The sequence below is a fragment of the Botrytis cinerea genome, chromosome 9 (genome assembly GCF_000143535.2).
Source record: "Botrytis cinerea B05.10 chromosome 9, complete sequence".
Classification (NCBI taxonomy): domain Eukaryota; kingdom Fungi; phylum Ascomycota; class Leotiomycetes; order Helotiales; family Sclerotiniaceae; genus Botrytis; species Botrytis cinerea.
Window position 1 is genome coordinate 1,716,419 of NC_037318.1, and position 26,372 is coordinate 1,742,790.

At 43.4% G+C, this 26,372-nt stretch overlaps 7 protein-coding genes across 8 annotated transcripts; 4 read left to right on the forward strand and 3 right to left on the reverse strand.

The window, feature by feature from the left end:
* Positions 1-353: 353 nt before the first annotated feature.
* Positions 354-1,516, reverse strand: BCIN_09g04910 (hypothetical protein). The gene is made up of 3 exons (XM_001551628.2): positions 1,473-1,516; positions 1,138-1,419; positions 354-1,085 (listed from the first exon to the last, which is right to left on the reverse strand). The coding sequence occupies exons 1-3, from the start codon at positions 1,497-1,499 to the stop codon at positions 981-983; spliced, it is 414 nt and encodes a 137-aa protein (XP_001551678.1). The 5' UTR covers positions 1,500-1,516; the 3' UTR covers positions 354-980.
* A 142-nt stretch (positions 1,517-1,658) lies between these two features.
* On the forward strand, positions 1,659-3,134 carry Bcipi1. Its single transcript, XM_024695188.1, has 2 exons — positions 1,659-1,741; positions 1,794-3,134. Exons 1-2 carry the CDS (start codon positions 1,694-1,696, stop codon positions 2,790-2,792), a joined length of 1,047 nt encoding a protein of 348 aa, XP_024550981.1. The 5' UTR covers positions 1,659-1,693; the 3' UTR covers positions 2,793-3,134.
* An 87-nt stretch (positions 3,135-3,221) lies between these two features.
* On the forward strand, positions 3,222-6,146 carry BCIN_09g04930 (hypothetical protein). Of its 2 annotated transcripts, XM_024695190.1 has the most exons (5): positions 3,222-3,510; positions 3,863-4,082; positions 4,189-4,344; positions 4,398-5,009; positions 5,058-6,146. In XM_024695190.1, the coding sequence occupies exons 4-5, from the start codon at positions 4,427-4,429 to the stop codon at positions 5,855-5,857; spliced, it is 1,383 nt and encodes a 460-aa protein (XP_024550982.1). In that variant the 5' UTR covers positions 3,222-3,510; positions 3,863-4,082; positions 4,189-4,344; positions 4,398-4,426; the 3' UTR covers positions 5,858-6,146. The 2 variants fall into 2 exon arrangements, with proteins under 2 accessions (XP_024550982.1, XP_024550983.1); XM_024695189.1 differs by having other exon boundaries at positions 3,863-4,344.
* Positions 6,147-6,177: 31 nt separating this feature from the next.
* On the reverse strand, positions 6,178-7,377 carry BCIN_09g04940 (hypothetical protein). Its single transcript, XM_001551631.2, has one exon. It carries the CDS (start codon positions 7,234-7,236, stop codon positions 6,424-6,426), a length of 813 nt encoding a protein of 270 aa, XP_001551681.1. The 5' UTR covers positions 7,237-7,377; the 3' UTR covers positions 6,178-6,423.
* A 359-nt stretch (positions 7,378-7,736) lies between these two features.
* On the forward strand, positions 7,737-9,297 carry BCIN_09g04950 (hypothetical protein). Its single transcript, XM_024695191.1, has 4 exons — positions 7,737-7,908; positions 8,063-8,165; positions 8,355-8,459; positions 8,513-9,297. Exons 2-4 carry the CDS (start codon positions 8,106-8,108, stop codon positions 8,534-8,536), a joined length of 189 nt encoding a protein of 62 aa, XP_024550984.1. The 5' UTR covers positions 7,737-7,908; positions 8,063-8,105; the 3' UTR covers positions 8,537-9,297.
* Positions 9,298-11,719: 2,422 nt separating this feature from the next.
* On the reverse strand, positions 11,720-18,026 carry BcareA. The gene is made up of 3 exons (XM_001551635.2): positions 15,276-18,026; positions 14,858-15,218; positions 11,720-14,767 (listed from the first exon to the last, which is right to left on the reverse strand). The coding sequence occupies exons 1-3, from the start codon at positions 15,803-15,805 to the stop codon at positions 12,689-12,691; spliced, it is 2,970 nt and encodes a 989-aa protein (XP_001551685.1). The 5' UTR covers positions 15,806-18,026; the 3' UTR covers positions 11,720-12,688.
* Positions 18,027-23,770: 5,744 nt separating this feature from the next.
* BCIN_09g04970 (hypothetical protein) lies at positions 23,771-25,763 on the forward strand. Its single transcript, XM_001551640.2, has one exon. It carries the CDS (start codon positions 24,097-24,099, stop codon positions 25,294-25,296), a length of 1,200 nt encoding a protein of 399 aa, XP_001551690.2. The 5' UTR covers positions 23,771-24,096; the 3' UTR covers positions 25,297-25,763.
* Positions 25,764-26,372: the final 609 nt, after the last annotated feature.

Sequence of the window (26,372 nt, forward strand, 5' to 3'; positions counted from 1 at the left end):
TCTTGATTGATTATTGGTCGATGTTGGTTTTTGTTCTTCGTGATGCACAAACTGGGTGGGATCAACCAATTGCGTTCATGCAGCTAGTGAGCACGCAAGATGTACCAAAGCACCATCATCACCCCGGGATAAGATATTGCGCATTAATCAGTGCGACTTAATGTCAAATATCGGAACATCATCAATGATTGGGTAAATACCGGTAAAGATAAGCCTGACGAAGACAATCTGTAAAATTGAAGCTGGGTGATTGATTTCCAACTAGAAGGGAAGTATTTTCCTTTCAGAAACAACCGGTCGTCACATCCCGCCAGCATCTCCAGCACTAAACCTTGGATGAAAAAAAAGGGCAGTGGATGAATGAGAATTCTAGAGGTATCAAATGAAAAGTTATGAATGAAATATGAGAAGTTTTTTCGTATAAGCTTGGAGCAGTGTGATCGCAAATATAAGTATTCTGTTTTCAGTTACACGCCAAGCATTATTATATTGAAGGTTCCTTAGACTTCAGACAATGGTCGCCCAATCTCCAAGGTCAAATCAAGCAATGATTTGAGTTGTATGTGACGTGACCCGACGATGATGTAGTCTTGTAAGATGTAGACTGCTCGTTCCTCAAGCTAAAAACTACCCTTCATGTCCTGAATATTTTCTGGGAACTCGTAGCCTTAAAAAGTTGTGTATATCCATGCAAAATACCACGATATCGCTACCGAGTTCAAGGGGCTTATCTTGAATCATTCTTTCAGTCATCCATTCCTTTGGAACTATGCTCCACTCTAGAACCCATCAACTTTAAGGGGCGCGCCTTGAATGGACCACACATCAGTCGCAGAGCATCACTGAAAACGAACAAATTTGTATGGTTTATGTCATTAAGATATCCTCTCAAAATAAACTATAACGCCGTGAAATGCTCCTTGGGTATTGAACGCCGTTCTATCGATATGTGTAAATTAAATTCTTCCTGCACTTCTTCCTCAGGCTGGAGGTGTTTCGTGCACAACGACGAGTATGTATTTTGTATCCGGAACAATCACAAGCTCGTGTTTCTTCGTTCGTAGACGTAGGAGCTTAACCTCATCCTGATATTTTGTCAGTTTGGTATTTCCATTTCACAATTCGATTTCGACGAACCTCAACATCTAGTCCTTGTACAAGTCCCCCGGCTGATTTTGCAAAACTCCATACCATGGAAGCTAATTCTTCAATTCCTTGGCTCTCTGTGTTGGCTGCTGTACTCGAATCTTCTGTAGATGCACCGGTATTGTTTGATCTAGACGTTGAGCGGAAGGCTGAAAACGATCCCGAATTCTGAATGATGGTACCGCTAGAGGCTTCAAGCACCAGTGTCGCCTCTACCCCGGGTTTCTTAGAGAGTCGTGCTAGAGTCTCTGCCAAAGCTTCTGCGCCGCTGCCCTTCAACCGCTGTTAGTAAATGCTTGCAAAGAATAGAGTTCGATATAACGTACAGTAAGCTGGTCGGTTATCTGAGGCATATTTGTTAATGTAGTACAATTAGTGAGTTGTGAAAACAAATCGGTTCTGTAAACAATATAATGATACTCACGTGCAGGGGTAGCACCGGAGCGCGGCGTAACCAGTTATTCCGGGATCTTAGTTGGGAACTTTTTATTTTGCAGTTTCCAAATTATTTCGGAGGCATCATTTTTCATAATAGCAATTATTCGCAATGGGTTCAAGTGCGAGAAAAAAGAGGGAAAAGAAGAAGGACTTTCAGGTAAGGATGCTATCCCCTATTTCTGTTTACACAATTGACCCAATGTTCCTAGAAAGTAAAACTTCGAGTTGGCAAGACTAAAGCAAAAGCCGACAATTTTACAGACACCAGTTTCAAGTCCAAATCGATTGTTGTAAATCAACAATCTCTTACAACTGCTGCACCTTCGAATGTTGTACAATTCACTCATTATCTCTCATTGGCATCTACCTCGAAATCAGACACTCAACGAAAGGATGCGCTCGCATATCTTACAACTCAACTCTCTTCTCAACCCGTAAACGAATCAATACCCCTCCCAACTGCTGTTATTCTCCCGAAACTACTCCCTTTGATCCTTGATGGAAATGCCTCTGTGCGAACACAGCTCCTCAAATTCCTTCGACTTTTACCACCTGCAGATATCGGTGATCGAGCCGAATCCGCCTTACTATACACAAGAGCTGGTATGACGCATTTGGCCACCGAAATCCGAGTAGACGCTTTGGCTGTATTGGAATGGCTTCTCCAAGTTGCAGGAGAAGATGTAGTTTCATGTCCGGGTGGGTGGGTGAAAACACTGAAAAGTTTCATGTCAATGATAGGCTGGACTACAAGTAGCGCAACGTCAAAATGGTCATCTGCAAGTAGAGTTAGCTTTGGAATAAGTAGGGCTAGTTTTGAGAAGTCAGGGAAAACTCTTCCAAGACAGTTAATGGTGCTTTCCCAATTTCTCAAGGCTGGGCTTGTAGAACCGGAAATGGTTGTGCAGCCTACTACGAGTGGGAATAATTTCCCGCTTTTCGATGTCGAGCGACATATGATACCTTCTAGGGCGAACGCATATGCGCATCTCAATCTATTTGGGTCGTCGAGAGATGAAGAAGGAGAAATGTATATTGATAGGGAAGATCGCCAAAGAGTTTTCCACAAAAGATTTGAGGCAGATTTACTCGTAGGAGTAGAGCATGCTAAGAGGGAAGCTGGTGAAGCTGGCAGAGCTGCAGCAGTTCTCACCAAAGTTCTACGGGATGGTATGAATGATTATAGTGGCGTTGATGATACCCAATAAAAGGACTTCAAGGTGGAGTTCAAGGTGTTTTACTAGGATGTTGTATACAATGCTGTTCAATTCATTTCATCCAATCTCTCATTTCTTCATTTCCCACCATGTTTCTGGCGTATCACTTATTTCTGTTGTATATGTACCTAGTGATACGCCAAACTCAAAAAAGGTGGCATATGACTCTCGGAAGTACCATCCAATTTGCCCTTCGATAGAAGCGACATCATTCTTCTATAGTTTGATTGTACGCAAAGAAGCTACAGGGGCGAAAAAAGTATATAGACTTCAGCAATTGCAGAATTCCTTGCAAACCTCAGAATTATTTCAAAGAATGTACCTGACCTGACAATGAAGAAATTTCGATGTTGAGAATCCCTTGATATATCGATTTCGTTTGTGATATCTCCGAATCTATTTGAAACATTGCCTCTATGCGAACTGGCGAATCATTTGGGATATTCAATAACAATGAGAGGTTCTAAGAAACATTTTAAGATGCTTTATAGTATTTTAAAGATCTAGACAGACAACTTCAACACTAACACAAAGAAAGTTAGACCAAATGCACCCCACCTTCCGGAAACGCTCTGAGACCAACAAGACCCACAAACCCACCCAATCGTCATGTCCAACAAACACGCGCTTCACTAGGTAACGATGAAATGGCAATCAATATTTAAACACCACATTTCAGAAAGCACCATTGCCAGCTACAGAGTAATTTGTGAGTTGGCCAGTTTTCATGATTTCTTTTGCCCACGTTTGCCTGGATTCGGATTTCTTGTCGACAGGTCATGTCCCTATCATGCGTAAGCTATGCCAAGCGGTAAACGTGTAGCATTGCAAGGCTGTCACCGCTGGCTTTCAATATCCTCTTGCCCAGTGGTATGAAATGGGATTTAAAGCTGTTGAATTGGCTTGATGAACACTTCAAATGTGTTCTTACTCCTTTATTCGAACTGTCTTTCTGTTGGCACGACGCAAATGCAAGTGCTGCAGATTCCCGAGCTCTCATAAGCTCATTATCCCAACCCTTTTTCGCGCGATGGCATTGTGTTACTGACCAACTATCGTAGGTTAATTTAATAATCATCTTAAGCATCGCGCCTCTATCTCTCTCTCCTCTCTCTTCTTTCCAGAGACGTCACCTGACTCTTGGTATCTCTGATATTGCACTTGGTCGTTGATTCTTTTAAGCTCGTTCCTACAGTCATATACCTTCCACTCAATCTTGTACCTTGAATGTGATTGTCAGATTTGCTTCCGGATATCTGCACAAAAAGAAACTGCGACACAGTGAGCACTTCTCAATACGTACCCAAGAACATATTGTCTTTCATTATGACGAGAGTGGAAATCAAGCCAGGCTCGCCTGTCGAGAAAAGGCTAATAAAGAATGAAGATTCTGGGGATGAAACTCTGCAACTGGGGTTACCGGATATCGCAGAAGATAGTATTTTCGATGACGTAGATGTCGAGGACGAAGAGTCGGAATATGTGGATGGAAATTTTGAAGGTTTGGTTTTCATTAATGGTATTGAACACTTTGTTTGTCCAGGTAAGCTGATTAGTGAAATGATGTATTGGTGCCTGCTAATGGAGACATATAAGGGTTTAAGATCCGACAGCTTCCTGCACCAATGATTGTTAAAAGGTCTTTAAGAATGCTTTATAATACTATCGTCAAGGGGAATCTAGTATTAGATCCAAATTATCAGAGAGCTAGCGTGTGGGACGAAGGGCGTGCTTCTACTCTTATAACTTCAGTGTTGATGGGATATTTCATTCCTCCAATCGTTCTTAATGTCCAAACAGTAATCAAGAAAGTGAAAGACGGCCGGAAAGAGGTAAAGCACATGCGAATCTGTGTTGATGGAAAGCAACGCTTGACATCGCTTTTTAAATTTATGAGCGGAGAGATCGGCTTTTTGGACAATTCACACCCGCCAAAAAAATGGTACTATTGTCATCCAACTATCAACGGTGTATTGACACCGACTAGCAGCAGAAACATCTGTCCAGATGGATTGAAGAAGTTTTTCGACGAAAAGGTCTTCTGTTGTTATGAGTACGACCATTTAACACAAGAAACTGAAGAAACTATGTTCCAGCTTGTCCAGCGGGGAATTGCTTTATCACCAGCTGAAAAAATGAGAGCAATGTCTACTGAGTGGGCTAGATTCACTCGCATATACGAAGATGATTATGCTATGGTGGTCAATTGTAAGTCCCCTGTAATTTACGCGAAAGACATGGCTTACATGTTATTAGTATCAAAGCAAAGCCGTGCATCAGGTTTCCGTCTTATTCTCACTATATTTACGATGATTCAAGAAGTTCTTTCTGGATCAACCAACGGTCGGAGGAAAAGAACTGTGCCTTCACTCCAAGCCAGTCCTCAAGCACTTATGCGTGTCCTAGAAGATCCAGAACCAATATCCATGGGTCTCAAACTCGCTTTCAAGGACGTATTCGACAGGTTTGAATCACTGATCAAGTTATCATCCACAAAGTTACCAGACGACCAATACGAACTCCAAAAGAATTCGGTATTTGATCCTGCTCCTGAATTTCTAAAGGAGGCGGATGTAAACCACGTCCGCACTTTTTCACCGCTAGAGTTAGTAGCCACAGGGATTTTAATATCATACCATAAAGACAGGCGATCAGACGACGCTCTTCTTTCAGACATCAAATCCCTACGTCGCTTCCTACGATTGAAACATAAAGATCTACGAGTCAACGCTCAATGCTGGGCCACGGCATGGGAATTCATCTCTGAACATATTCATCGGAATCCCAATTCCCAAAACAATTTTGCACTCCGATTACAATCGCATCGGGAAAAGAATGGGTCTGGCATTCCCACAGAAAGGGGAAGAAGGAGAGCAAGATCCAATTCGGATTCTAGTGTGCTGTCGAGCTTAGATTCTTTGTTCGAGGCTGAGGTTGAGGGGGACCGGGATGATTCGAGTGAGGGCCCAGAGAGTAGCCCTTCTGTGGCTAGTTCGAGTAAGAGGGTGTTAGTTGATTCTGCTACAAGCGGATCTTCTAAGAGGGTGAAGAGGTAATCTTGCATCATTGACGCAACGTTTCACGCTGGTTGTTCTCTTAGTAAACCGTCTGACGGGAATTCCGGTTGCTACATTTTCTCACGGGTAAAGAGTATTCTAATCAAGGCTTGGCACAATGGGTAGACTAGATAGAGGTGTTTACGCCGGCGCTAGGCTTCGTGTTTGGGAACTTTGTTTGTGCCGGTTTACAGCAGGGTATCATGAAAGGTGTATATGATAGGACTCCAACTTGATTATTGTACAATAGAGATACAGAGCGTTGATTAATCAGGATAATACGTAAACAGTTTGAGCTGATTGTAATTATTGTCTTCATGTGAAAAACTTGTGTCATTTATTGATCTACTTCCAGCTAGGCATTGTAACTAACTCGATATTAAACCCTTCGGTCCCGTCTTGTTAAAATTGAATCACAGATTGATTACTCATATAAATTTTTAGCAAGGACATGGAAGATTGAAGTTTGAGGGAAGATACATTAAACAAGGTGTAAATAACTACTAAAGTCACTGATGCACATATTCACACTTATAATCAATCGCTCTCATAGCAACACCCTAGTTTCATAGCTCCCAGGAACCTCCCAATCCTAATCCCTCAACCGCCCATTCCTTCCATCCTTTCTTTTCTCCTACCAATCTCACTTTCTCCCACTCTTCTCTCTCGACAGACCTCCACTCCTCAATCGGTATCCAACCAATATACGCGCGATCCCCAAATCCCCCTATCCAATAGATCTCCTGCACAACCAAGCGAACCCATTCACTATGATGAATATGGTTACCTGGTAACCAATATTTAGCATCGGGGTGAGTATCGACGAAACATTGTCTTAATTCTTGTTCTTCTGCAGGCGAAGCAGTGATGGGTTCGAGATATCCCAAGATACTAAACCGCGGTTGATTTGCTGCGGAGAATGCGAATGGGTCTGGCTTGGATGATATGCGGGATTTTGGAGGATAGGGAGGAGTCCAAGATAGGGAAAGGGAGATATTTGGGTTTGAGACTGCGTTTTTGAAGGTGGTTGCGATGCTGAGAGCGAGGATAGTAGGATTGTTACTTGTCGGTTCACAGTCAGCTATGTAGTCCATGAGACCGATGGGAATATTTTGAAGATTGGAGGGTCGATTCTCGAGAGTTGATGATGAGTTGGGGAAGATGGTCGAGAGGGTTCCGAGTGGCGTTAGATGGAGAATGCGACGGGCAAGAATGGCGCTTTCACGGGATGTGGGTATGCGAAATGTAGATTCGGAAGAGGTTGGATTATCGATAATGTTCTCTGGAGAAGAGATGTCGATTGGTATAGATGAACTGCTTGTAAGTTGAAGGAGAGTGCTCAAGAGCAAAGCTCCCAATGGAGCTTTTGAGATGTGCATTGCGAAAGAGCTTGAGGAAACAGAACAAACGTGTAGAGATAATGGGTACCAAATGAGGATATATTTATATAATAAATGCTCAATAGAAAATCAACATTCACTATGTAATAGTTACATAATGAGATGGTTCGTGACCTTACCGCTGATGGGATGTGATGAGACTTGTGAGGAAGACTTGGATGGTATGCCGAAACTCGGAAGGGGTTACAGTGATAACAATGGATCTGATAACGATAAGATCTCTTGGCGTTCATGTGACTGAACGTCTTAACACAGCTCGTTATCAATTTGAATCTGTACCTTTAGAGACGGGAAGTAAAGAATAATAACATTCTCAAATTTTTGAGATGAATACAGCACAGCACAGTACAGTGTGAGGGCAATCATATGAGCTTATGTGTTGATTAATGGAGGAATTAAATCGATATGTCGATGAGGCATGTTCCTGTTGTATTTTGGTGTTCTTCCTGAGCAGAAATTGAAGAAAGAGAAGGCAAGAAGGCTCAGTCCAGTATATAAATGTCACGTGATTTCAACAAAGGGCTGCCAAATTTCGAAGCCCTAGCATTTTTAGTGTGAAACATCAAGCGACGGCGCTAGAGTAAGCAGCAAAGAAAGAGTATACTGACGCATCTCACGAATCCATCGACAACCCAACAACTCAGCAACCGCGTACGTATACCCATATTATTTCATCAAATCTACGGTTCCTGCCATCTCTAGAATCGCTCGCAGATTCTCGAATTGATTTCCTCATCGCTGCGAACCCGATTTATTTGCATTTCGAGGAGAAGAACATCACCGCTTACATTTGCCACTTTTACAGTTATCGGAAATATCAATCGACAATATCCCGATAAACCGCAATCATGGGAAAGGTTCACGGATCCCTCGCTCGTGCCGGAAAGGTCAAGTCTCAAACACCAAAGGTACGATTATTTTGATACATTTCTCGATGGAAGTCATGGAAACCAAACTGGGAGGGTTAGGGTGGCGATCAAGATCTCCTTGGGAGTCATTCAGGCATCAAGACGGCAGAACGGAAATGGAAATGGAATATTTTGGAAGGCTACATGATCTTGATGAATCAAATCATGCTAATACGATGTTACAATTAGGTTGAGCCACAAGAGAAGAAGAAGCGCCCTAAGGGACGTGCCGCCAAGAGAGAGAAGTTCGTTCGTCGTTTCGTCAACGTTACTTTGACCGGTGGCAAGAGAAAGGTTCGACAACACCACACATCGGATTCAACATGGTTTGCTAACCCAGGAAATAGATGAACCCCAACCCAGGAGCTTAAATAACCAAAAATTGATGGATGGGGAACAAGAGGGGCGTTGCTTGTTACTATACACAAGAATTTCACCACGATGGGTTTACGATTACGATTCAGGAACTAGAGAATATCTACTTCAAGTTCGGACGGGAATCCATTGGTTGGAGGAAAAGCAATCTTCTTTAATGGGCGTATATGTACATCTGAGGAAGTGGTTTGCTGCTGAATTGAGATCAATGTTATCTTGATCTTTCTCCGTCTCAATACTTGTTCATTGGTTTCTACAGATGTGATGTGATATTGCGATGTTTTCTTACGCTGCAGAATGCTGAAGGCTATGTACTGGGTGGCCCATTTGTACGAGGCGTTGATCGAGGCCATGAAAAATGGCTATGGGCCGGCCATCGGTCAAGGGATACTAGAGATTCAGCCCACAAATCTCGGTCCCGTATATGTCATAGGGATCTGACAACAATCAAAAAGTTTCAATGACTTCCTCACATTTCTCCTTCGGTCTTCTGAACACAAATCGCCAATACATAATGCAAATATAGCGGTCATATAACCAGTTGAATGAAATCTCGGCAATGAAGTTATCCTGTCGCGTCCATTGCGCTTCAACTGAAATCGCTTGTGAAAGATAACGAACTGTCAAATGATCCTCAACTTTACTTGACTGCAGCTTTGTATCTTGTTCTCAGATCTCTTTTTAACGTTCTTTACATCCTTTCTAGCAATCTATCCCATATTTACAACATCTTAATTGGTTTCCTTAATGCTTGGCAAGATCAAAACCGTAGTACAGTTGCTGATTGGCTCCTCGATCGCTATTGTACAATGCCAAAATGTTGGGGATGCGAGTTTCGTCGATTTTTAACTTTCCTATTCATGTTATCGTTTTTTCTTCCATAACAAACGAGCTAGAAGTATTGTCTCTTTGTTTGTGGTGTGTGTATAAAAAACATACTGAGCTATGCTAAGATGCTTCAGGAGATCACACCAGAATATTATATTCTCTTTTTATGTCTCCGGATGCATGTATGACTGATGATCGTTCTGGAAATCTATTAGTATGATAGACGGAACGGGCAGCGGCACACATGCGAGAGTTATTTCAGGTAGTAAGCTTACCATATTACCTGTCTTCTCGGCTGACATATCTTCCCGCGCTCCTTCAGATGTAGATTGTTTTGCTGTTAATTTGAAACTTCCTTTATATCTTTTCAATCTAATCTTACCTAAGTCAAGAAGACCAAACCAACCGGCTATGATTACTTTCACTTTCAAATAAGAGTTTTTTGAACCGAGTCGAGAGAATTTTACTGAGCATTCGACCTTGTTTCTCGCAAACGATTCAGTTGATTATAGTTTTATGAATCTTTCTTCGTTCGATATATATATATATACATAGTATCTTATTGCCTTACTTCAAAAGATAAGAATTATATATTGCATACTTTGAATGTGCTCGAGTCAGCTTACCATTTGAATTGACAAAACAGGACCGGCGCTCACCCGTCTGGAACAGATCGACGCCCGCATGCTTTCTAGTAACAGAGAATGCCTGCTGCTACTAGGTATTTGTCTAGTGAACGACACCAAGTGAAAAAATTTCGATTTTAGCTATAAAAGTGTAGATATCATTCCTGGATACTTAGATATAGACGCTACCTCGTCCTAGATGAGATGTATCCAATGTGAGTAGAACACCCGGGAGATCTGTGGCCGACGATCACGAGACTAGACGCGTCCCTGGTGTCACCGAGTACGAGAATAGAGATATGGGCTGGATATACACGTCTCTTGTATCTTATGTCAATCAATACCAGAATCTTCACGATAGGCTTTCAGGGAATATCTAATGTATGTCAGTCAGGCTATTGTTCATAAGAACCTCAGAGAAGGAGATTTAAACAGCGTGTTATTAGAGATGAAAGAATAATGCCAATCAGGGGTATCGAATCTTTGAACCTGGATACGCACATTGAATTACAGATCGAAAGTTTTAGTACATGGAGTAGCATCGCGCGGCCAAAATTGAGACTTACATCGCTTCAGTTATCAGGTATCTATAACCATCCCAAGATGTGAGTAAGGATCTATAACATCTCATCAGACGAGCAGAAAATTAAGTTTTGAGGGATGAAGTAGAGAAATATATTTATTATATTGGACAGAGGTTACGCTCACATTATATGGTATACAAATCACGCTTTATATGTATTTGTTTTATGCAGTAGAAAGATGGCAAAAACAATGAAAAGGATGAAGTGATAGTAACCCAAGTGAGTAAATAAACAGTTCAAGACTCTTCTTCAACAACTTCCCAACTCCTCAACTCACAAATAAACCCAAGAAATGTTTCCTCTCCGCCTGATAAATTATACACAGTACAAAGAAAACAGAAGAAAAGAAAAAGTAAAGTAACTAGCTAGCTAGCCAGCTCCGAATAAATAACAACTCTCCAGGTTCCAACAAATCTTCCATTTCCCATTTCCCACTCCCCACTTCCCAGAAAATGGAATATGAGATACACAAAACAATATAATACAATATAGTGCTATATCAAAAACACCACCACCACACCACCACCACCACCACCACCTACAGAGCCGGCGCAGTTTGCGCAGGCTGCGCAGAAACCCCTACAGCTACAACTACACGAACATAAATTCAAACACGAACACGAACACTAACAACCCCCAGATCTGCATTCTACAATCAAAACCAACCCCTCCTCCCCCCCCCCCCCCAAAAAAAAATATAACTCCTCCAAAAAAAAAAAAAAAACTTACACATACCTACCCACTAACTAGTAGGTATACAATAACCAAAAAAAAGGGAAAAGAGAGAAGAAATACCGCTAGATATCTTAGCTCTTAGCTCACATGAGTAACACACATCGGCTCCTCCTTCTCTTCTCTCCATTATTTACTCTTGGCGCAGATTTGGGTCGATTCTATGTTCCAGAGAGTGTGGTATGTATGATGATGGGATGGAATAGTAATATGGATGATATTCTCTTTATTAACCTTATAATGCTTATCCCAAATATTTCGCTGTCGATACATGCATGTACTATATTTCACTTAGTGTTATTAACGCCCTATCATCAGTGTTCAATAAATACAAGGGTTAATAATCCCCTCTCTCAATCGTTGCATTAACATTCACACGTCCAGATCAATGTCAAATTAATCAATCAAATGAATTAAGATCATATTATTCTCTCCAACTACCACTATCATAGTATCTCAGCTATCTTCTCTCCTCTCCTCTGTTGTCTCGCTGTGCGCTCTACTACATTGCCATTCCCATTCCCATTCGTAATTGCGATTCTAGCCAACCATCCAAGCGCAACAACCATATCCATATCCGTCGACCCAGTCCAGGCCATTCCTTTCGATTCCCTGAATCCAACCAGCACAGCCAGCACGCTTTCCCCTATCTCCCAATGCCCCCAGAAACAGAAGCCCCTATAACAACCCGTCTATTCGGATATCAAATCACGTCATTAAAGGACCCCTCAAACCATTGATGCGCTGCTCCGACAGAAAGACCAAAAATCGATAGCAAAAACACGAGTAAAATCGAACCAAGCCAAGGTCAACCCCTATCATATCCACCAATACGTCAACCAACCCAGTACATTTCATACCCATCCCTCGTATCTACTGCAGATAGCTCGCCCGTAAACGCAAACAACATGACCATAAATCTCTCACCTCTCAAAATCTTTCAAGCACAATGCAAAAGAAGAAAAATCAAATTCGCATAATCAAAGTTTCAATTCTCTCAATCCCCGTACAAGAGCTAGAGGATCGAACGAGTAGAATAAATAGAAGGAAAAGTAACATGATATCAAAGCTCTTAATGCTAAAAACAGAAAACATAAAAGCAAATTTCAACAGAGCCTCCCAATATTTCCCGCCCCTTCGTGGGGTATATAACCTGAGATGCATTACGTTGATTCGATCCATTAAGAAAGAAAAAGCATCATCATCGTATCATTTGTATCTTAAAATATAAAGCGCGAATCCTCGCTGGTATCATAAAAGGCAGAGTATAAGTAACTCCGAGGAAGAATCAATTGTAGCCACCAACCCCAGGAAATATCATAGGAAGGAAAGAACGCCCGATGGCGTCACTGGTAAAGAGAACGACAAAGAAGGTCAATCAGAGACTCATGGTGAGCCATTCCCATTCTTGAGGACCAGCACCGGAGCCATTAGGTCCATTTTGGCCATTCATATTCATTCCGTGTTGTGAACCTCCCATACCCATTTGCATTCCAGAACCACCTTGTCCCATCATTGGTCTTGCTGGCATACCAAATCCATTTCCTAAGCCCACGGATCCATTGGAGCCCATCAATCCCATACCAATAGACTTTGCTGCCTCGTTGCTACCAGTAGAAGCTTCAGGCGAATCAATATCCATACTCTCAATTGCACTAACACTTTTGCTATGTCTTCTTTGTCGCTTAGGTACTGCGTTTGACCGAGGCATAGTAGATGCTGCACCAGGGCCGGGTGTTGCTTTCGGTGGAGCAGCTGCTATAGGAACCACACCTTTGCCTCCGCTGACACCTGTTGTGCCTGAAGACGAGCCCGCAGAACCATGATAGGAAGTTGGAGTACTGCCTGCAGTGCTTCCTCCATTTCCTAATGAACCTGCAATTGAAGGGGGGCTAGCACTCTCATTTGCATTTCTCCCGTGGCTGCTAGTAGGTGTTGTTACTTGAGTTTGCGGGGCAGTGCTGACCATACTTGTTGCGGCAACTATCGAGTTCTTTCTAGTGTTGGGTCCGCTGCTCATTGTGCCTATTTTCTTAGAAGCTCTCGTTGAAGCGCCACCTGAGTTACCAATAGGAAGTGTAGCACCAGATCCTCTATTTCGCTTCTTGATGACATCAGTTTTCAAGGACAAGGGACGTACAACGCCGTGGAGCTTAAGGAAGAGACCGCAGGCATTGCAAAGTGGGTGACCTTCAGGGTTTCGTCTCCAGAGAGGGGTTGTTTGTGTAAAACAATTTGTACAAGTTGTTGGTACCCCGTTATCTCCTTGACCAGCTGCCGCTAGATTGGTAGTCGAACCGTGCTTAGATCCACCGGGAGATCCTGGTCTACTGGGTGCTACTGATGAAAATCCTGACATGTTATTGGTATCTGGTGGTGAGTTTGATGCAGAAGGTCCTGAGTTATCAAACATGCTATTCTGGCCGAGAAGTACTGCATTTGGTGTCGAGGCAGTTCGAGGAATCTTTTGTCTCCTGTCATTTCTTGAACGGTTATCGGAAACGGATTGAGTAGAGCCGTGGTGTCTCCCGAGGGAACCACCAGATCCATCCCACTCTAATGGTGACGATACCATTTCTGTTCCGCCAATGGTGACTTGTTTTCTTGGTGGCCCTCCTGGATATCGTGCTGCCTGAGTATTGAATTGTCCTGACAAACTAGCATCCCACTGCAAGCTACCACTTCCATGCATATCCATGTTTTGGTCGTCCAAAGGTGATTGGGCAAAATCATGCTGTAACATGAGTGTTCGATCGGCAAAAGCTTGACTTTCATCATCCTCGTTATCGGAATCGGCTCCAAATGAAAACATATTTTCGTGGCCGATCTGAACACCAGGAGATCGCACAGGATGATCGGGCTGGAAGACCTGAGATGGATCTATGTGTTGTGACAGATTAAATCCACCGGCCGAGGCAAAGGAGTTATTCGTGGGACCGGAGGATGTCACTGCAGTGAACATAGATCCTCCATTGCCGTTGTACATATATTGAGGTGCCATAGAGTTGGAAAGACTTGAAGGCCCTTGGTTGAAAGTATGAGGGCGTTGGTGTCGCATATTCATTCCGTGTGAGAAATACATTTCCTGTCCCTCTGGAATGGGCTGAGGAGTAGAGACTGTAGAAGGATAAGCACTTCCAGGAGGAGAATAATAATCGTTTGAGTTCAACGAGGAAGATGGCATCGAAGCATTGTTGTACATTGAAGAGAATGGTCCATGGGGAACGAGGGGTGAATGCGAGGGAGAGAAGTTAAAGTTTTGTTGGAAGGGACCTGCTGAGGTGATAATCGGGTCATTGTCCATGTTGAAAGTATCTAGTTGAAATGGTACACCTGGCACTCCGTGGTTAAAGGGTGGGTGAGATTGGTTCAAAGAATATTCTTGGAGATCATCGGGGTCATTTGGAATCATTATGCTGTTGACTTGCGGCGAAAAATCGGCCGGTCGTTTGCGGGCCTGTTAGTTTTATCAGTCTCCAACCTTGATGGCGCTTAAGATGTGATTCAAATTTAGAATCACAGGAAGTGAAGAAAAAAAAAAACTTACACGTCGCTCATCAATACTTGTTTTCCTCACATGTCTCTGCACATAATTAAACTCTTCATTACTTCGAGGGGCGTGATGAGGAACTGGGACAGATTGTGGAACCGAAAACTGCTGTGTAGATTCTTTCCGCATTTTGATAGGAATCGCCGAAGCTATAGAGTTAGACGATCTGTCAATTTCTTTTTTCGTAAGTTCCGGGGAAGGCGACGTGGCGATTCCTGTTGGTGTGGATATACTGTCGGAAAGGATATAATCGTCCAGATTCATGGCATCAGAAGTGTCTACAGTGTTTTGGTCTGTAGATTTTCTCAGCTGAGCAATTCCACTTGGTCCAGTTAAAGACTGATTTTGCTGAGACAATCTATCGAGATATTGTTAGGTTTCCTCTTTAAATGATACGGATTCGTCGACTTCATACCGAGCATTTTCTTCCTCCTGCCTGCGCTTTCGCAGATTCATTGCCATCATGCGCCATGTTAAGTTCTCCAATCGCTCCTGGTTTGGCAGAGTCTTTTTTGTTTTACTGTATAACTTCCAGATCTGTGTTGCCAGAGGATCTTTCTTTTGCATCTCATCCGTGTTATCGAGCTCCTCGCCGGCAGAGCCATCTTTCCAAGTCGGAAAGAAACTCTCACCAAGCAAATCATCGCGCGCACGGCTTGGCGCTGGGTGATCCAGTTTGTCTTCCTGAGCCTTTGCGCTCGCGTCAGAGCTCTTTGTTTCGTCGTTAATGGTATCGTAAGTATTCGCTGATTGATTCGCAGATGTCGGGTGAGTAGACTGGTTTTCGGGCCTGCGAGGAAATCTGTAATCGTGCTGTGTCCCTATCGATTCTGATGATGTAGTATTATTTATTTGCGAGTCTCCACTTGTATGCCAGTCTTCAGATGAGTCGCGGAATCTTTGTAGATACCCCCCACGCTCAAGGTATTGTGCCGTTCCAGGCATTTTGTTGGAGCGACACACCTCCTTCTCGGACGGTCCTCGCCCAATGTAACAGTAATCCCGCAACCGAATCCAATGCTGGGATGCTTTCGCAGAAATGGGCTTGTGGCTATATTCTTCGAATATATTTGTGTTCTTGTTCTTCTGGGGAGGGGCTGTTTAAATCGAACGATGCCTTTGAACAAACTTAAACTTTCCGAATTTGCGACGATTGGACGAAGGTTGGACAAATCTAGAGTTGTTTTCAAATATGCACTGTGAAATCCGTGATCTTTTTTTTTTCCTTGTCAACCCCAAATGCAGCGAGTCAGATGGAAGTGGTGTCGCAAATGTCGGAAATCTTGGCCGAGGATTGGTGGATGACAGACAATTGTTCAAGGGGGCGCTTGGGTGGTGTTGTATTGTATTGTTCTTCTTCTCAGGTCGCTATCCGCCGGACCCCAAAGGCTTGGATCGCGATGGAAGTCAAAAGAGTTGAATGGATGTTTCCGAGGGTATACTTGGATGGGCGTGTGAGTATGGATGTAGATATGTATATGTGTGCGTAGATGTATAGATGTATCGATAGAAGATACTGGTATGTGAGAGTCTTAAAATAAAGTATGACGGCAAATTGGTAATATGAATGTGGGTAGTGGGTGGTGGGTAGTGGGTAGTGAGTGGGTGTTTGTATGTTGGTTGCAATATGAGATAGTGCGGTCTGTAGCGTGTGAGAAGGGTCGAAGAAGGCACAGGAGTGAGTCGTAGTGAGTATTAGTGTCCACCGGTGCTTGAAAGAGAAGGGTGGAAAATGTTCCGATTTCTTTTCTTCCCTTTTCAAAGAGTCTTTCTTTCTCTTTCTCTTTCTCTTTCTCTCTCTCTTTCTTTTTCTTCTGCGTCTGCTGCTGCTTCTTCGGTGATTGACCAGTGCATCCACACGCTTTCTCGCTCCCTGTCTCGTCTGTCTGTTAAGTACTTTTCCCTTCGTCTCTCGTTGTCTGTGGCTCTGACTCGAGATTCCGAGGCTTGGAGTTCGTCAAACAAAATGGGATCTAACTTTGGATTTGGAGGGAGAAAGACATCCAGCAGAGCAATAGCGAATCAACTCTAACAACATGGGATGGGATGGTATTGTATGATTGTCAATGGATATTCCCAGGTTCTGTAGTCCCGTATGAAAAGTGCTGTACCGTAGTATGATCCGGGTGTATTAATTCCTGTATGCGTATGGCGGAGGGTCAGTGGAGTAGAACTAAATTACTCCCCTCCACCCACTAACAGAAATTGTAGGTGGTCGTACCGAACGAGCAAAGACCTAATATGCTTGCTTCTTTGTGGATATCGCTGAAAAGATGGATGGATGGATGGATGGATGGATCATGGGCGGATGGGTGTGAAGTGTGGATGGAATTATGGATTCGAATTTAGATGAAAGATATCATACATGGAGGAAACGGGGGAGGGCTCAAACATGTTCAACTACCTACACACGAATCCCAAATAGTTGAGTCTTGCGTGGCTGTCAGACAGTGCATATTCACAGTGCGAGAGATCCTCTTGCTCGACTTTGGCATTCATCAAGTCCCATCTACATGGAGACATGTCTCCATTTCTCAATAAGGTTCTGGCTGTCGATATAACGTGTACGGAGCAGATGGTACCGAATTGGAGGCACCCAAACATAGAGGTGTAAGCTAGCTAGTATCACATTGATACATTAGCTCACCTGTCTGTTGATATTCCGCAGCCTCCATTGGCTCAAGAGGGATTTGCGTATTCGAGTAGAGCACGAATCACGAATCACGATCCCCGATGCACGATTCACAATGCAACTTCGAATCTAGTGTCAATATTTAACAAGGAAAATGGTAGCTGCTGGATGCCGCGTTGGTGGCAGACAAAGTACATTGGCATCGAAAAGGCTAAATAGTGAAATCGAAAGGCCAAAAAGCTTCCAGAATCATGAATAAGGTTCAATCATGCCCAGGAAACCCTATTCACACACAAAGAAAATGAGAAGTCTGTCATGATTCATGGTTAACAATGAACGATCTACTTCATCGTGACCGGTGCATAATGCTGTCCACGTATTGATCTCCTCTCAATAATGTAAGGGTATCGTATTCCACGAGGAAAGTGGCAAAGAGTCGTTGAGGGGGGTTAGTTTGTGGATACAATACAACATCCCCAATCTCCAAAACTTGCCTCTCACGACTCACGAGACAGAAAGAACGGAGACACTTTCGATTCAATTCTCCCCACATTGGGGACTGAAATAGGATTCAAGGATCATCGCAAAAAGCCTCGACGACTTACTCTATGCTGTATGCTGTATGCTGTAATGTGCTGCGATGCAATAGCTAGGAATTCTGAGATACCTTGTACGTTACTGCTTTGTGATTGCCAGTCAAAGTCAAAGTTGCTGCATGAAGTTACAGGTAGCCTGGTTACTTGGGTAAGATTCTGGCCACTGCATCACCGATGTGATCCGTTGATTTCCATAATTTGACATTGATTTCGCCCCCCTTCTATATCCTCGCTTCCCTTTCTCGATACTTGTTCGGGCTTCAACTCATGCAAGATACCTCCCATCAATCTGCACCGTAGCAAGTACTGGCTAACGCTCTTGCAGCAAATGGATGGAGCCAAACTGCGTTCTCGTCATTGCCAAGCGCAGAAATATCCCCTTCATGTTCAACGCAACGCAGACCGGATCACACCAATATCACATTTCATATATAAAATTTGACCATAAGTAGAGTAAGGTTACCAAGCCTGGCAGATTACAGGGCTGTGTTGAGTCCGGGAAAAGGAGAGGGAGAGAGTTTCCGTTGCACGTAGATCGGTAATGTCCATGATCGAAAGCATGGCGTAAAACTACCTACCTAGATTTCCTGTCCATGGAACATATCCGATGTGCTGACGCCAGGCGGTCCTATCCCAAGAGCATCGAATGGCTGAGAGGCGAGGATTTGAAGCTTGACTTTACCCTGCAATTTTGTCCCGCGCAGCATGGCTGAAATTATGTGGGTGAATCGCGGCACCATGGGTAGTCCAAGTGGGGGGTGTAACTTATAGTGTGAAAGTCACCTAAACATCGAGACGACAACGGAGGCCACCTCGGTGTGATTTGGAAGAAGGCAGCCGGGAACGAACTATGTTAAAGCCACACGGCTGGCAACAGCACTGGCACTTTGCTATCGTATCGATTCGTGCCCTCCAAGAGAGAATAAACGTTTCATGTTCAACAGCCATCCCCAGCGTGAGTAAATTTATGTGCTTCCCCAGGACTTGCTTTCAGACATCCATCGAGTTTAGTTATACCAAACTGAGTACCAAACATGACTACCAGCATCATATTTCTCGAATATCACATCCTTTTTGAATATAGTGTCATTTATATTTAGTCCCAGGGTTCTACACCTTTTCTGGGATCCCATTGCATTGCCTGTTATTGGGCAAGAACAGCATGTCTGACAACTTTAAAAATTGTGGTCCTCGTCTAGTTGACATCGGACATAAGATCTTATTTGGGAAGTGCGACTTTACGAAAGTGGGATTCCGAATATGAAATGGAGACTCAACGTGAAAGACAACGTCAGGGTCTGAAGATCCCCGAAATGTTTAGAGAGGGAACGAGATCCTGTTTCAATGAAGGAGGAGAAGGAGAGTAGTGACGAGTGAGAGAAACGGTTTGATCCTACAGTAAGAGCAAGAGTGCAAGCAAGAGGTTTTCATTTTAACTTTTGTCAGAAGACTGGAGAGTGACAAGAATTCATTTAAAACAGAAAACTCTATTCACAAACTTGAAATTTAGTTAATTTGATGTATGTGGCATACGGCAATGCTGTGTTAGTATGAATTGATATTTCATCCGGTTTGACCATATTGTGGTTGGTGCATAAGCCTTGTCCACATCAACCTCCCCTACTCGCCTACTCCCCTCATCTACAAACCCTCGTTTGTAACTTAACTTGTAAAACTCGACATTTTTTGCACAGACGACTAAAGACCAAGTTCATGTGTCTCGGTGCGTATATGCAATATAATATGCAAGTACAACGAGCCTAACTATGAAAAGCGTGTTAAGCAATGTACCTTATTCAATTAGCTCGAATCTCGCATGGCATAGAGTTGGGTATGGCGCAACTTAGATCACAGCGGGAAGCCGACGATTTGAACGGATTAGGCTTGCGAGTCGGAATGTAAGCAATTCAAAATTGCCACAAAGCGGTTCCCCTCATTAGTTTCTGCGTTGCGCGTACGTGACAACAGATTTACAATAGACTTGTTCTCGACTTTCGGCGTTATTGCTTGTTAAGAACCAGATCATCGATAAAGCACTGTGAGATCATTTACACATTTGATCTATCCCTTGTCCTCTATATAGAGAGTAATCTGTTCGTCACGAAGTAGAGATGATGTTGCCAGTTGGATTTGACGTCAGTACCCCAGTATGCGCAACGAGCATGCTGATGTCAACAATATCAATCTGGTTGCGAAAGCGGCCTCTCTCCCGCGTTCTCGTGGGGTCCTTGTGTGTTGAGGGGAGTATGGTATGGTTTGGGAGGGGGGCTTGGTGGGGTGAGACCTCCCCTCCATGAACAGATCTTAATCGATGCACACAGACTTCATTCAGCCTGAAGCTTTGTGCCCATGATGCCATCCATGATTGTTGATCATGCTTCTAGACATGCAGAGATTTCAAGGGCGATGTGACATTTCACCACTATCGAAGTGACATTATAGCTGGTAACAAACCTAGGTATTTCCACTTGATATGATGTATCTTCATTCGTCACATATATCTCGGACCGATGGTTTTCTAAAGTGTGTGCTTAACACTTTCATGCTCGTTCATCTCAAGTGTTTCGAGAGTAGTGATTGGCTGTTTCGACTCTCAAGGGAAGTAGTCGTTAGTTGATGGATCTTACCGTTAGCACTCAGACGCACACTTCCTTCCTAGAACCATACTTCCGAAGCGGGATTGCAGCAGTAAGTCTAACTGTGTATAGCTAATAGGCCGATTTGAAATTCCGAAAGCTCCCGACAGTTCAAGTCGCAATAAAATAATACGGGAACGCCCGAGCTAGATCCATTTCTCATGCTGCATCTTAAGCCCAAATGTCAAAATGAAGGGTAGCGAATTTCAATCATTGTCATTACTTGGTTTAGAAACCATCGGCCGAAACCCATCATACATGGATGTGCTTTAACGGCTCTCGTGCATATGGAATAATAAACCGGGAAATCCCAAGAAGAAGAGCCTCATGCAATCTAGATCAAAGGACCCTTAATATCAGGGTTGACTTTTGAAGCCCTTCGGCGTAACTGTTTAGTATCTTTCGCTTCATGAATGGTGGACGGACGTAGCCGTAGACTCTAAGTAAGATTAAACCCCAGAACGCAAGATATGCGAATTGAAGCTTTGAATATATCTGTTGAGCGCAGTACTCCGTAGGTTAACTTGTGATTGTATTGTAACCTTACCGAAAGTTTCATCGTTTCTCCAAGAAATTTGATTTCTGGATAAATTCCGGTTGTCGCGGCTGTAGCGCAATTTCGTGAATCATTTGTCCAGCTCTCCTCCATGGGCAACCTTGGAACTACTAGACTACCGATACTACCGACGGAAGAATTAAAATGCGAAAATATACCTATCTAACCCGTTTCTGTGTGGTTTGCACGCGACATTCCACTGACCGTTTGTTAGAAATTAGTACAGTCAGTCCTTCGTAGATGGTTCACTGTGGACTTTGCCAGTGGACTTTGCCATTCCCCCATTTTGGGGATAGACTTGGGATGCCATGCCCACTCATTTGCAGTTGTTTTGCATGTGAAGATCCATCATCGGGTCGTTAGGCGTTCAAGTTAGTGCTTTTCTATTTTTTGTCCCCTTTGAGACAGACACCAGGATTACCTCGTGCTAGACCCACCGAATTCGGAGCGATTGCGGTGTATTGATCGCAAACAGCGTGGTAAATATACTTGAGACTGTACTGAAATGATAGCGTTGTTCATTCTCCGCACCAATCCTAGGAAGTAACTATTGGTAACCTACTTTCAGACTTCAGTGTCAAATTAGCGAAACATCTTTGAAATTTGCCTAGTGATTAGTATAATCCTTGCGTGGGGGAACCATGAAAATGTTCAGAATGGTGAACAGGCCAGCCATCAAGGATCTTTTTCTGCACGTTCATGGAGTTACCTACATGTGCTCTGCATTGGATATGCGGGGGCAAAGATGAGCGAAGCCTAGGATACTGGGCACCCTCGTACCCTGGGAAACGAATCTAAAGGATTTCGAAATGGCTGAGATGATGTGCGAGACTGGCAGAACCATTGGATGAAGTTGCCAGCACGCGTGGGGGTTCAACAATGCAAAGTAAATCCATTCGAACTGCTGCCCTCGCGAGTGCAATCTGAAGTAGGCAATGATTTGATGATACCCACCGTATATGTCAAACTAGTTTTGGAGGCTCGGAGAGGTCGTCCGTTGGATAAATGGAGGAGAGAATCGAGAGCGGAGGAATCAATCGCCGTTTGATTATTAATTTCCGTACAACACTTGGTTTGTTGATTGTGAAGATCAAGCGATGGTCCGATGGAGGATCGCGTTATTGCCTTGATAATGTGATATGTCAATAATGAGGTCCGTTTATTGCGGTAATTGTTGACGGTAGTTGCGGATGCAAGACGTTCGTATCGTATATGTGTGCGACGATTGTACATGTGTGTTCGTATTGAAGTCTGTTCGTATTGGTGTTTGCTTGACAAGAGGACGGGGATGGCGATGGCGATGGCGATGGCGGTGGCGAGAGTTCCTTAATATTCATTCGTCATGTGACCTTCCTTGATTTGAGCTCGAGATTCTTCACAAAGTCCAGTCGAAACATTGTCCATCAGCAAAAACTAGACGATGAAATATGATACTTTGGTTTCGGTGTGAGATGAGGGCACACGACATCTTATATAACCCCAACTCTAATCTCATCTGCATCACGTCTTATCTATCATCTATCTTTCGTCGGTTTCAACATCGGGTCTACAAATGATACCATCCTGCACAATCTAATCACGACCGACAAGGTATTTCACATTCCTGGGAAGACTGATTGATTATATCTTGGCCTCTCATTCGGTTCGCGACAACGCTTGTACCCGTCCCTCTGTTCCGCTGATAACATAGCTGCCAGATGCTCATATCGAGAGGAGATAAGTGAAGATATGCCATTCTATTTGACCATTTGATGTAAATGGGGGAAGGTCGCACAATATCAGAAACGTGGGACCCCAGCAACTCGGGAGATCATTTCCCTCTTATCCTCAAGATATACACACACCCTAATAGGCAACTCGACTTTTTCACATCGGGTTTCTTAATGCCCTCCATGTTAAGGTGTACAAACACACAAGTTTCAATCAAACCTTACCTAGGTAGTCATTCGTCCTTAATGCAGCTTATCTCTACATCTCAAGCGAATGTCTTTTCCCTCATACATCTGATAGTTGTCAGATTGTTCCAAGAGAGGAGGGGTTTAATGTTGTTGGTGAATCAGGAAGCCTCTACTAAGACTTCGTTCCATCAACTCACCTGTTTTGTTTGTCTTGTTTCCTAATTTGTCCTGTGGATAAAAATGCATCATAGGCGATATGGGTTTGATAGGGTAAATAAGATCCGATGCAGCATCATCTGCTTGCCTTATCTACCTATGGCAAAACATCTTGGAATTTATCTCTTAAAGGCGACCAATTCACTCCATTTCCATTGTTGCACCCGTTCACGTTTACTATTTCAATATCATTCAGAGCATTCTTTCATTGACCCGGTGTCAAATTGCTAGCCCAAGAGATTTACGCCAATACAAGTATTTGCCATCTATAGGTCACACCCTACCGTCTAAAATACCTTCCACAAATACTCCGATTGATCAGAATTTGTGCCTGCATCTTTGATCACAATCGTAATCATGTTTCAACAAGCCCCCAGTAAGCATTATCAGTTGTCAAGTACTTCTTCCATGCGACGGTCAAAAAACCTTCGTGCGACGTTCATCTTGTCTGTTGAAAAGGTAAATACTTCGTCGATGCTATTTATAACTTTGAACAACAACAATAATCTATCGTCGACACTATAGCTAGTCAAAATTCACCTTCTTTGTTCTTCGCAAGATCCCCAAAATAAGTCGTGAATCAAATAATACCTTTGCTTTGTCTTCGCCCATTCACACAAGTCCAGCTCCAACCTCAAGTTCTTTGATAAAACAGGTCAAGTCTAGTCAAAATGGCTTTTGTAACTGCCATTAGCGGAAACTATGGTCATTCATGGCTTCAAATTTAAGAATACTACATTTTCATGCAATACTACAACCCCACACAATATGGCGACCCTGAATTACTCTTTACAGGTCAACAACGCGGTCTCGGACGCAGCTGGTATCTTAGCATCTGCGCCTCCTAACTATGTCATTTCGGTCGATACTGTTACTATTTCACCATCGACTGGAAGTAATCTTGCTCCTCCTAAGAGTTCAGTAACTCAATCACCATCAAACTCGTTTCCAGATCCTAATGTCCTTGTTATTACTACCTTCTCAACAACAACCATTCCATATGTAGATCCGGTCACCCAAGTTCCTACTCTGTCTTCAGTTCAAGCAACAACCGAACATGTCGCTCCTGGCACTTCATCTACTTCCGTCTTGTTCGGCTTTCCCGTAGCCTCTGCGGTACCATCAAGTGCTACAAACATCATCCCTTCTTCTACAATACTTTCAAATATCATACCTACATCTTTAACGACAAATCCAACTCTTACACCGTCGTACATAGTTCCCACCACTCTAGAAACATCATCTTCCACCCCTTCACCACAATCAACACAAGCACCTGCCTCTCTCACATCCACCACGCCACTCCCCACCAACTCTAACACTTCAACCAGCCACCTCGGAGCCTACATTGGTGGTGCTGTCGGTGGTGCCGCGGTCATCATACTTTTTCTCCTCGCCATCTTCTGTCTTGCCCGCCGTCGCAAACGTAGATCCCCTAAACACCATCCCGATCGCCCTGCTTTCATCGGCGGCTATGAATTAAAATTAGATAAAGTAGGAGATTTACAACGCGTTGTACATGAGAAGATAATCAGAAGAAACACATTTGAAGCATGGAAGAGTGGTGTTGTGCCTGGTCTTAAGCAAGACGTAGATGGCATGGCTGGTGAAAGCGAAATTAGTATTAGTGGTGGAACCCCCCAGACTGGATATTCCAGTCCGCTAGGAGATGTTCCGGAAGGTGTGATTTCCCGGGACCCAGATCAGGAGGGAAGAGAATTCGGAGGAGAGGAACGGAGTGAAGTTGGAGATGATGAAGATGGATATGCGGTCTCGCCAATGGAGGAGGAGCAGACACCTTCGAGACCTGTATCTGGCATCAGTCCTTTGATATTCGAATGGGAAAATAGAACAAACCAGAGAGTAGATTCAAATACTGGTATGATTGGGCTGGCAATATAGATTTACGGGATTTGCATCAGATGTGGAATACACGAAGAGAAACACATAGACCGAGTGTACATACTACTATTGATATATTAGATACAGTTAGCAACATCAATTTAACGCAGACGACCTTGAAATCTAAAGATAAAAATCCATCTACGTACTCTCGCAACAGTAGTGAGCTCCATCCACATTCCCAACCCATGTCACTGTTGCACTCTGGCTCATTTAATTCAATATGATTATATATTTTAATTGCATGGGAAATCCCAACAAACAACACAATCTCAAGCGGCTTTAGCTCACTTGGGAGAGCGCCAGACTGAAGTCCACTTCAGGAACCCAATAGATCTCATCTGTTTATCTGGAGGCACTGTGTTCGATCCACAGAAGCCGCATTCTGCGAGTCGGGGACCACCTCGACTGACATTCTCTTTTTGCCAATTCTGATTATGATTCTGATGACGATGTTTAAAATACCAACTCTTCTTTTTTTTTTTTTTTTTTTTTTGGAGATCTGGAATGGTAGTGAATGAATGTGGGGAGAAAATAATTTGTGAAAAAGGTGGAGATGAAAAAGTAGGGTCGCTCGGATCTGAGACCTTCTAATAAGTGGGGAGAAGAGGGGTGGGTAGGCGAATCGAATCGGTATTCTCCTTTCTTTTGCCGAATTTCTGTATCCTAGCGTCGTGCTCCGTCTGGAGATGAAGGAGCTGTCTGGCTTGGATTGGATTATGATGCTTTTGTATTTCGTCTTGGAGGTTGAGAGTCGGTATTTTTGGGGTTGAGGTTGTAGTTTCTCGTGAGTGGTCTTGTTTTTTTTTGAAGTTTTTTTCGAGTTTCACGGGATTGGCCTGCCATTGTTTGAGTGATATTGAATGGAAGTTATGTTTGTTGGGTTTGCATTACTTGGTGCTTGCCATGGTCTATCCAAGATAGACAGCATCGCCTCAAGTATCTCAAGCATGGATTAATACAGGTGATGTGGAAGGTATGTCGCTGTAGCTTGGTCCTCGAAGACTCTACTTTTGGGGACTCCGGGTGAGGCTCTACAGCTGATGGTCATGACGATGGGAGAAATTGTTAGATAC

Bases quoted from the DNA above. Each gene is read 5' to 3' on its own strand.
- BCIN_09g04910 (XM_001551628.2), bottom strand. From the start codon at position 1,499: ATGCCTCAGATAACCGACCAGCTTACT. The intron at 1,420-1,472 runs GTACGTTATATC...CAGCGGTTGAAG, and splicing joins AGATAACCGACCAGCTTACT to GGCAGCGGCGCAGAAGCTTT. The intron at 1,086-1,137 runs GTTCGTCGAAAT...ACAAAATATCAG, and splicing joins TACAAGGACTAGATGTTGAG to GATGAGGTTAAGCTCCTACG.
- Bcipi1 (XM_024695188.1), top strand. From the start codon at position 1,694: ATGGGTTCAAGTGCGAGAAAAAAGAGGGAAAAGAAGAAGGACTTTCAG. The intron at 1,742-1,793 runs GTAAGGATGCTA...CAATGTTCCTAG, and splicing joins AAAAGAAGAAGGACTTTCAG to AAAGTAAAACTTCGAGTTGG.
- BCIN_09g04930 (XM_024695189.1), top strand. From the start codon at position 4,128: ATGACGAGAGTGGAAATCAAGCCAGGCTCGCCTGTCGAGAAAAGGCTA. The intron at 4,345-4,397 runs GTAAGCTGATTA...GAGACATATAAG, and splicing joins TGAACACTTTGTTTGTCCAG to GGTTTAAGATCCGACAGCTT. The intron at 5,010-5,057 runs GTAAGTCCCCTG...ACATGTTATTAG, and splicing joins TTATGCTATGGTGGTCAATT to TATCAAAGCAAAGCCGTGCA.
- BCIN_09g04940 (XM_001551631.2), bottom strand. From the start codon at position 7,236: ATGCACATCTCAAAAGCTCCATTGGGAGCTTTGCTCTTGAGCACTCTC.
- BCIN_09g04950 (XM_024695191.1), top strand. From the start codon at position 8,106: ATGGGAAAGGTTCACGGATCCCTCGCTCGTGCCGGAAAGGTCAAGTCT. The intron at 8,166-8,354 runs GTACGATTATTT...TGTTACAATTAG, and splicing joins TCAAGTCTCAAACACCAAAG to GTTGAGCCACAAGAGAAGAA. The intron at 8,460-8,512 runs GTTCGACAACAC...CCCAGGAAATAG, and splicing joins TGACCGGTGGCAAGAGAAAG to ATGAACCCCAACCCAGGAGC.
- BcareA (XM_001551635.2), bottom strand. From the start codon at position 15,805: ATGCCTGGAACGGCACAATACCTTGAGCGTGGGGGGTATCTACAAAGA. The intron at 15,219-15,275 runs GTATGAAGTCGA...ATATCTCGATAG, and splicing joins CAGGAGGAAGAAAATGCTCG to ATTGTCTCAGCAAAATCAGT. The intron at 14,768-14,857 runs GTAAGTTTTTTT...TAAAACTAACAG, and splicing joins CAAGTATTGATGAGCGACGT to GCCCGCAAACGACCGGCCGA.
- BCIN_09g04970 (XM_001551640.2), top strand. From the start codon at position 24,097: ATGGTCATTCATGGCTTCAAATTTAAGAATACTACATTTTCATGCAAT.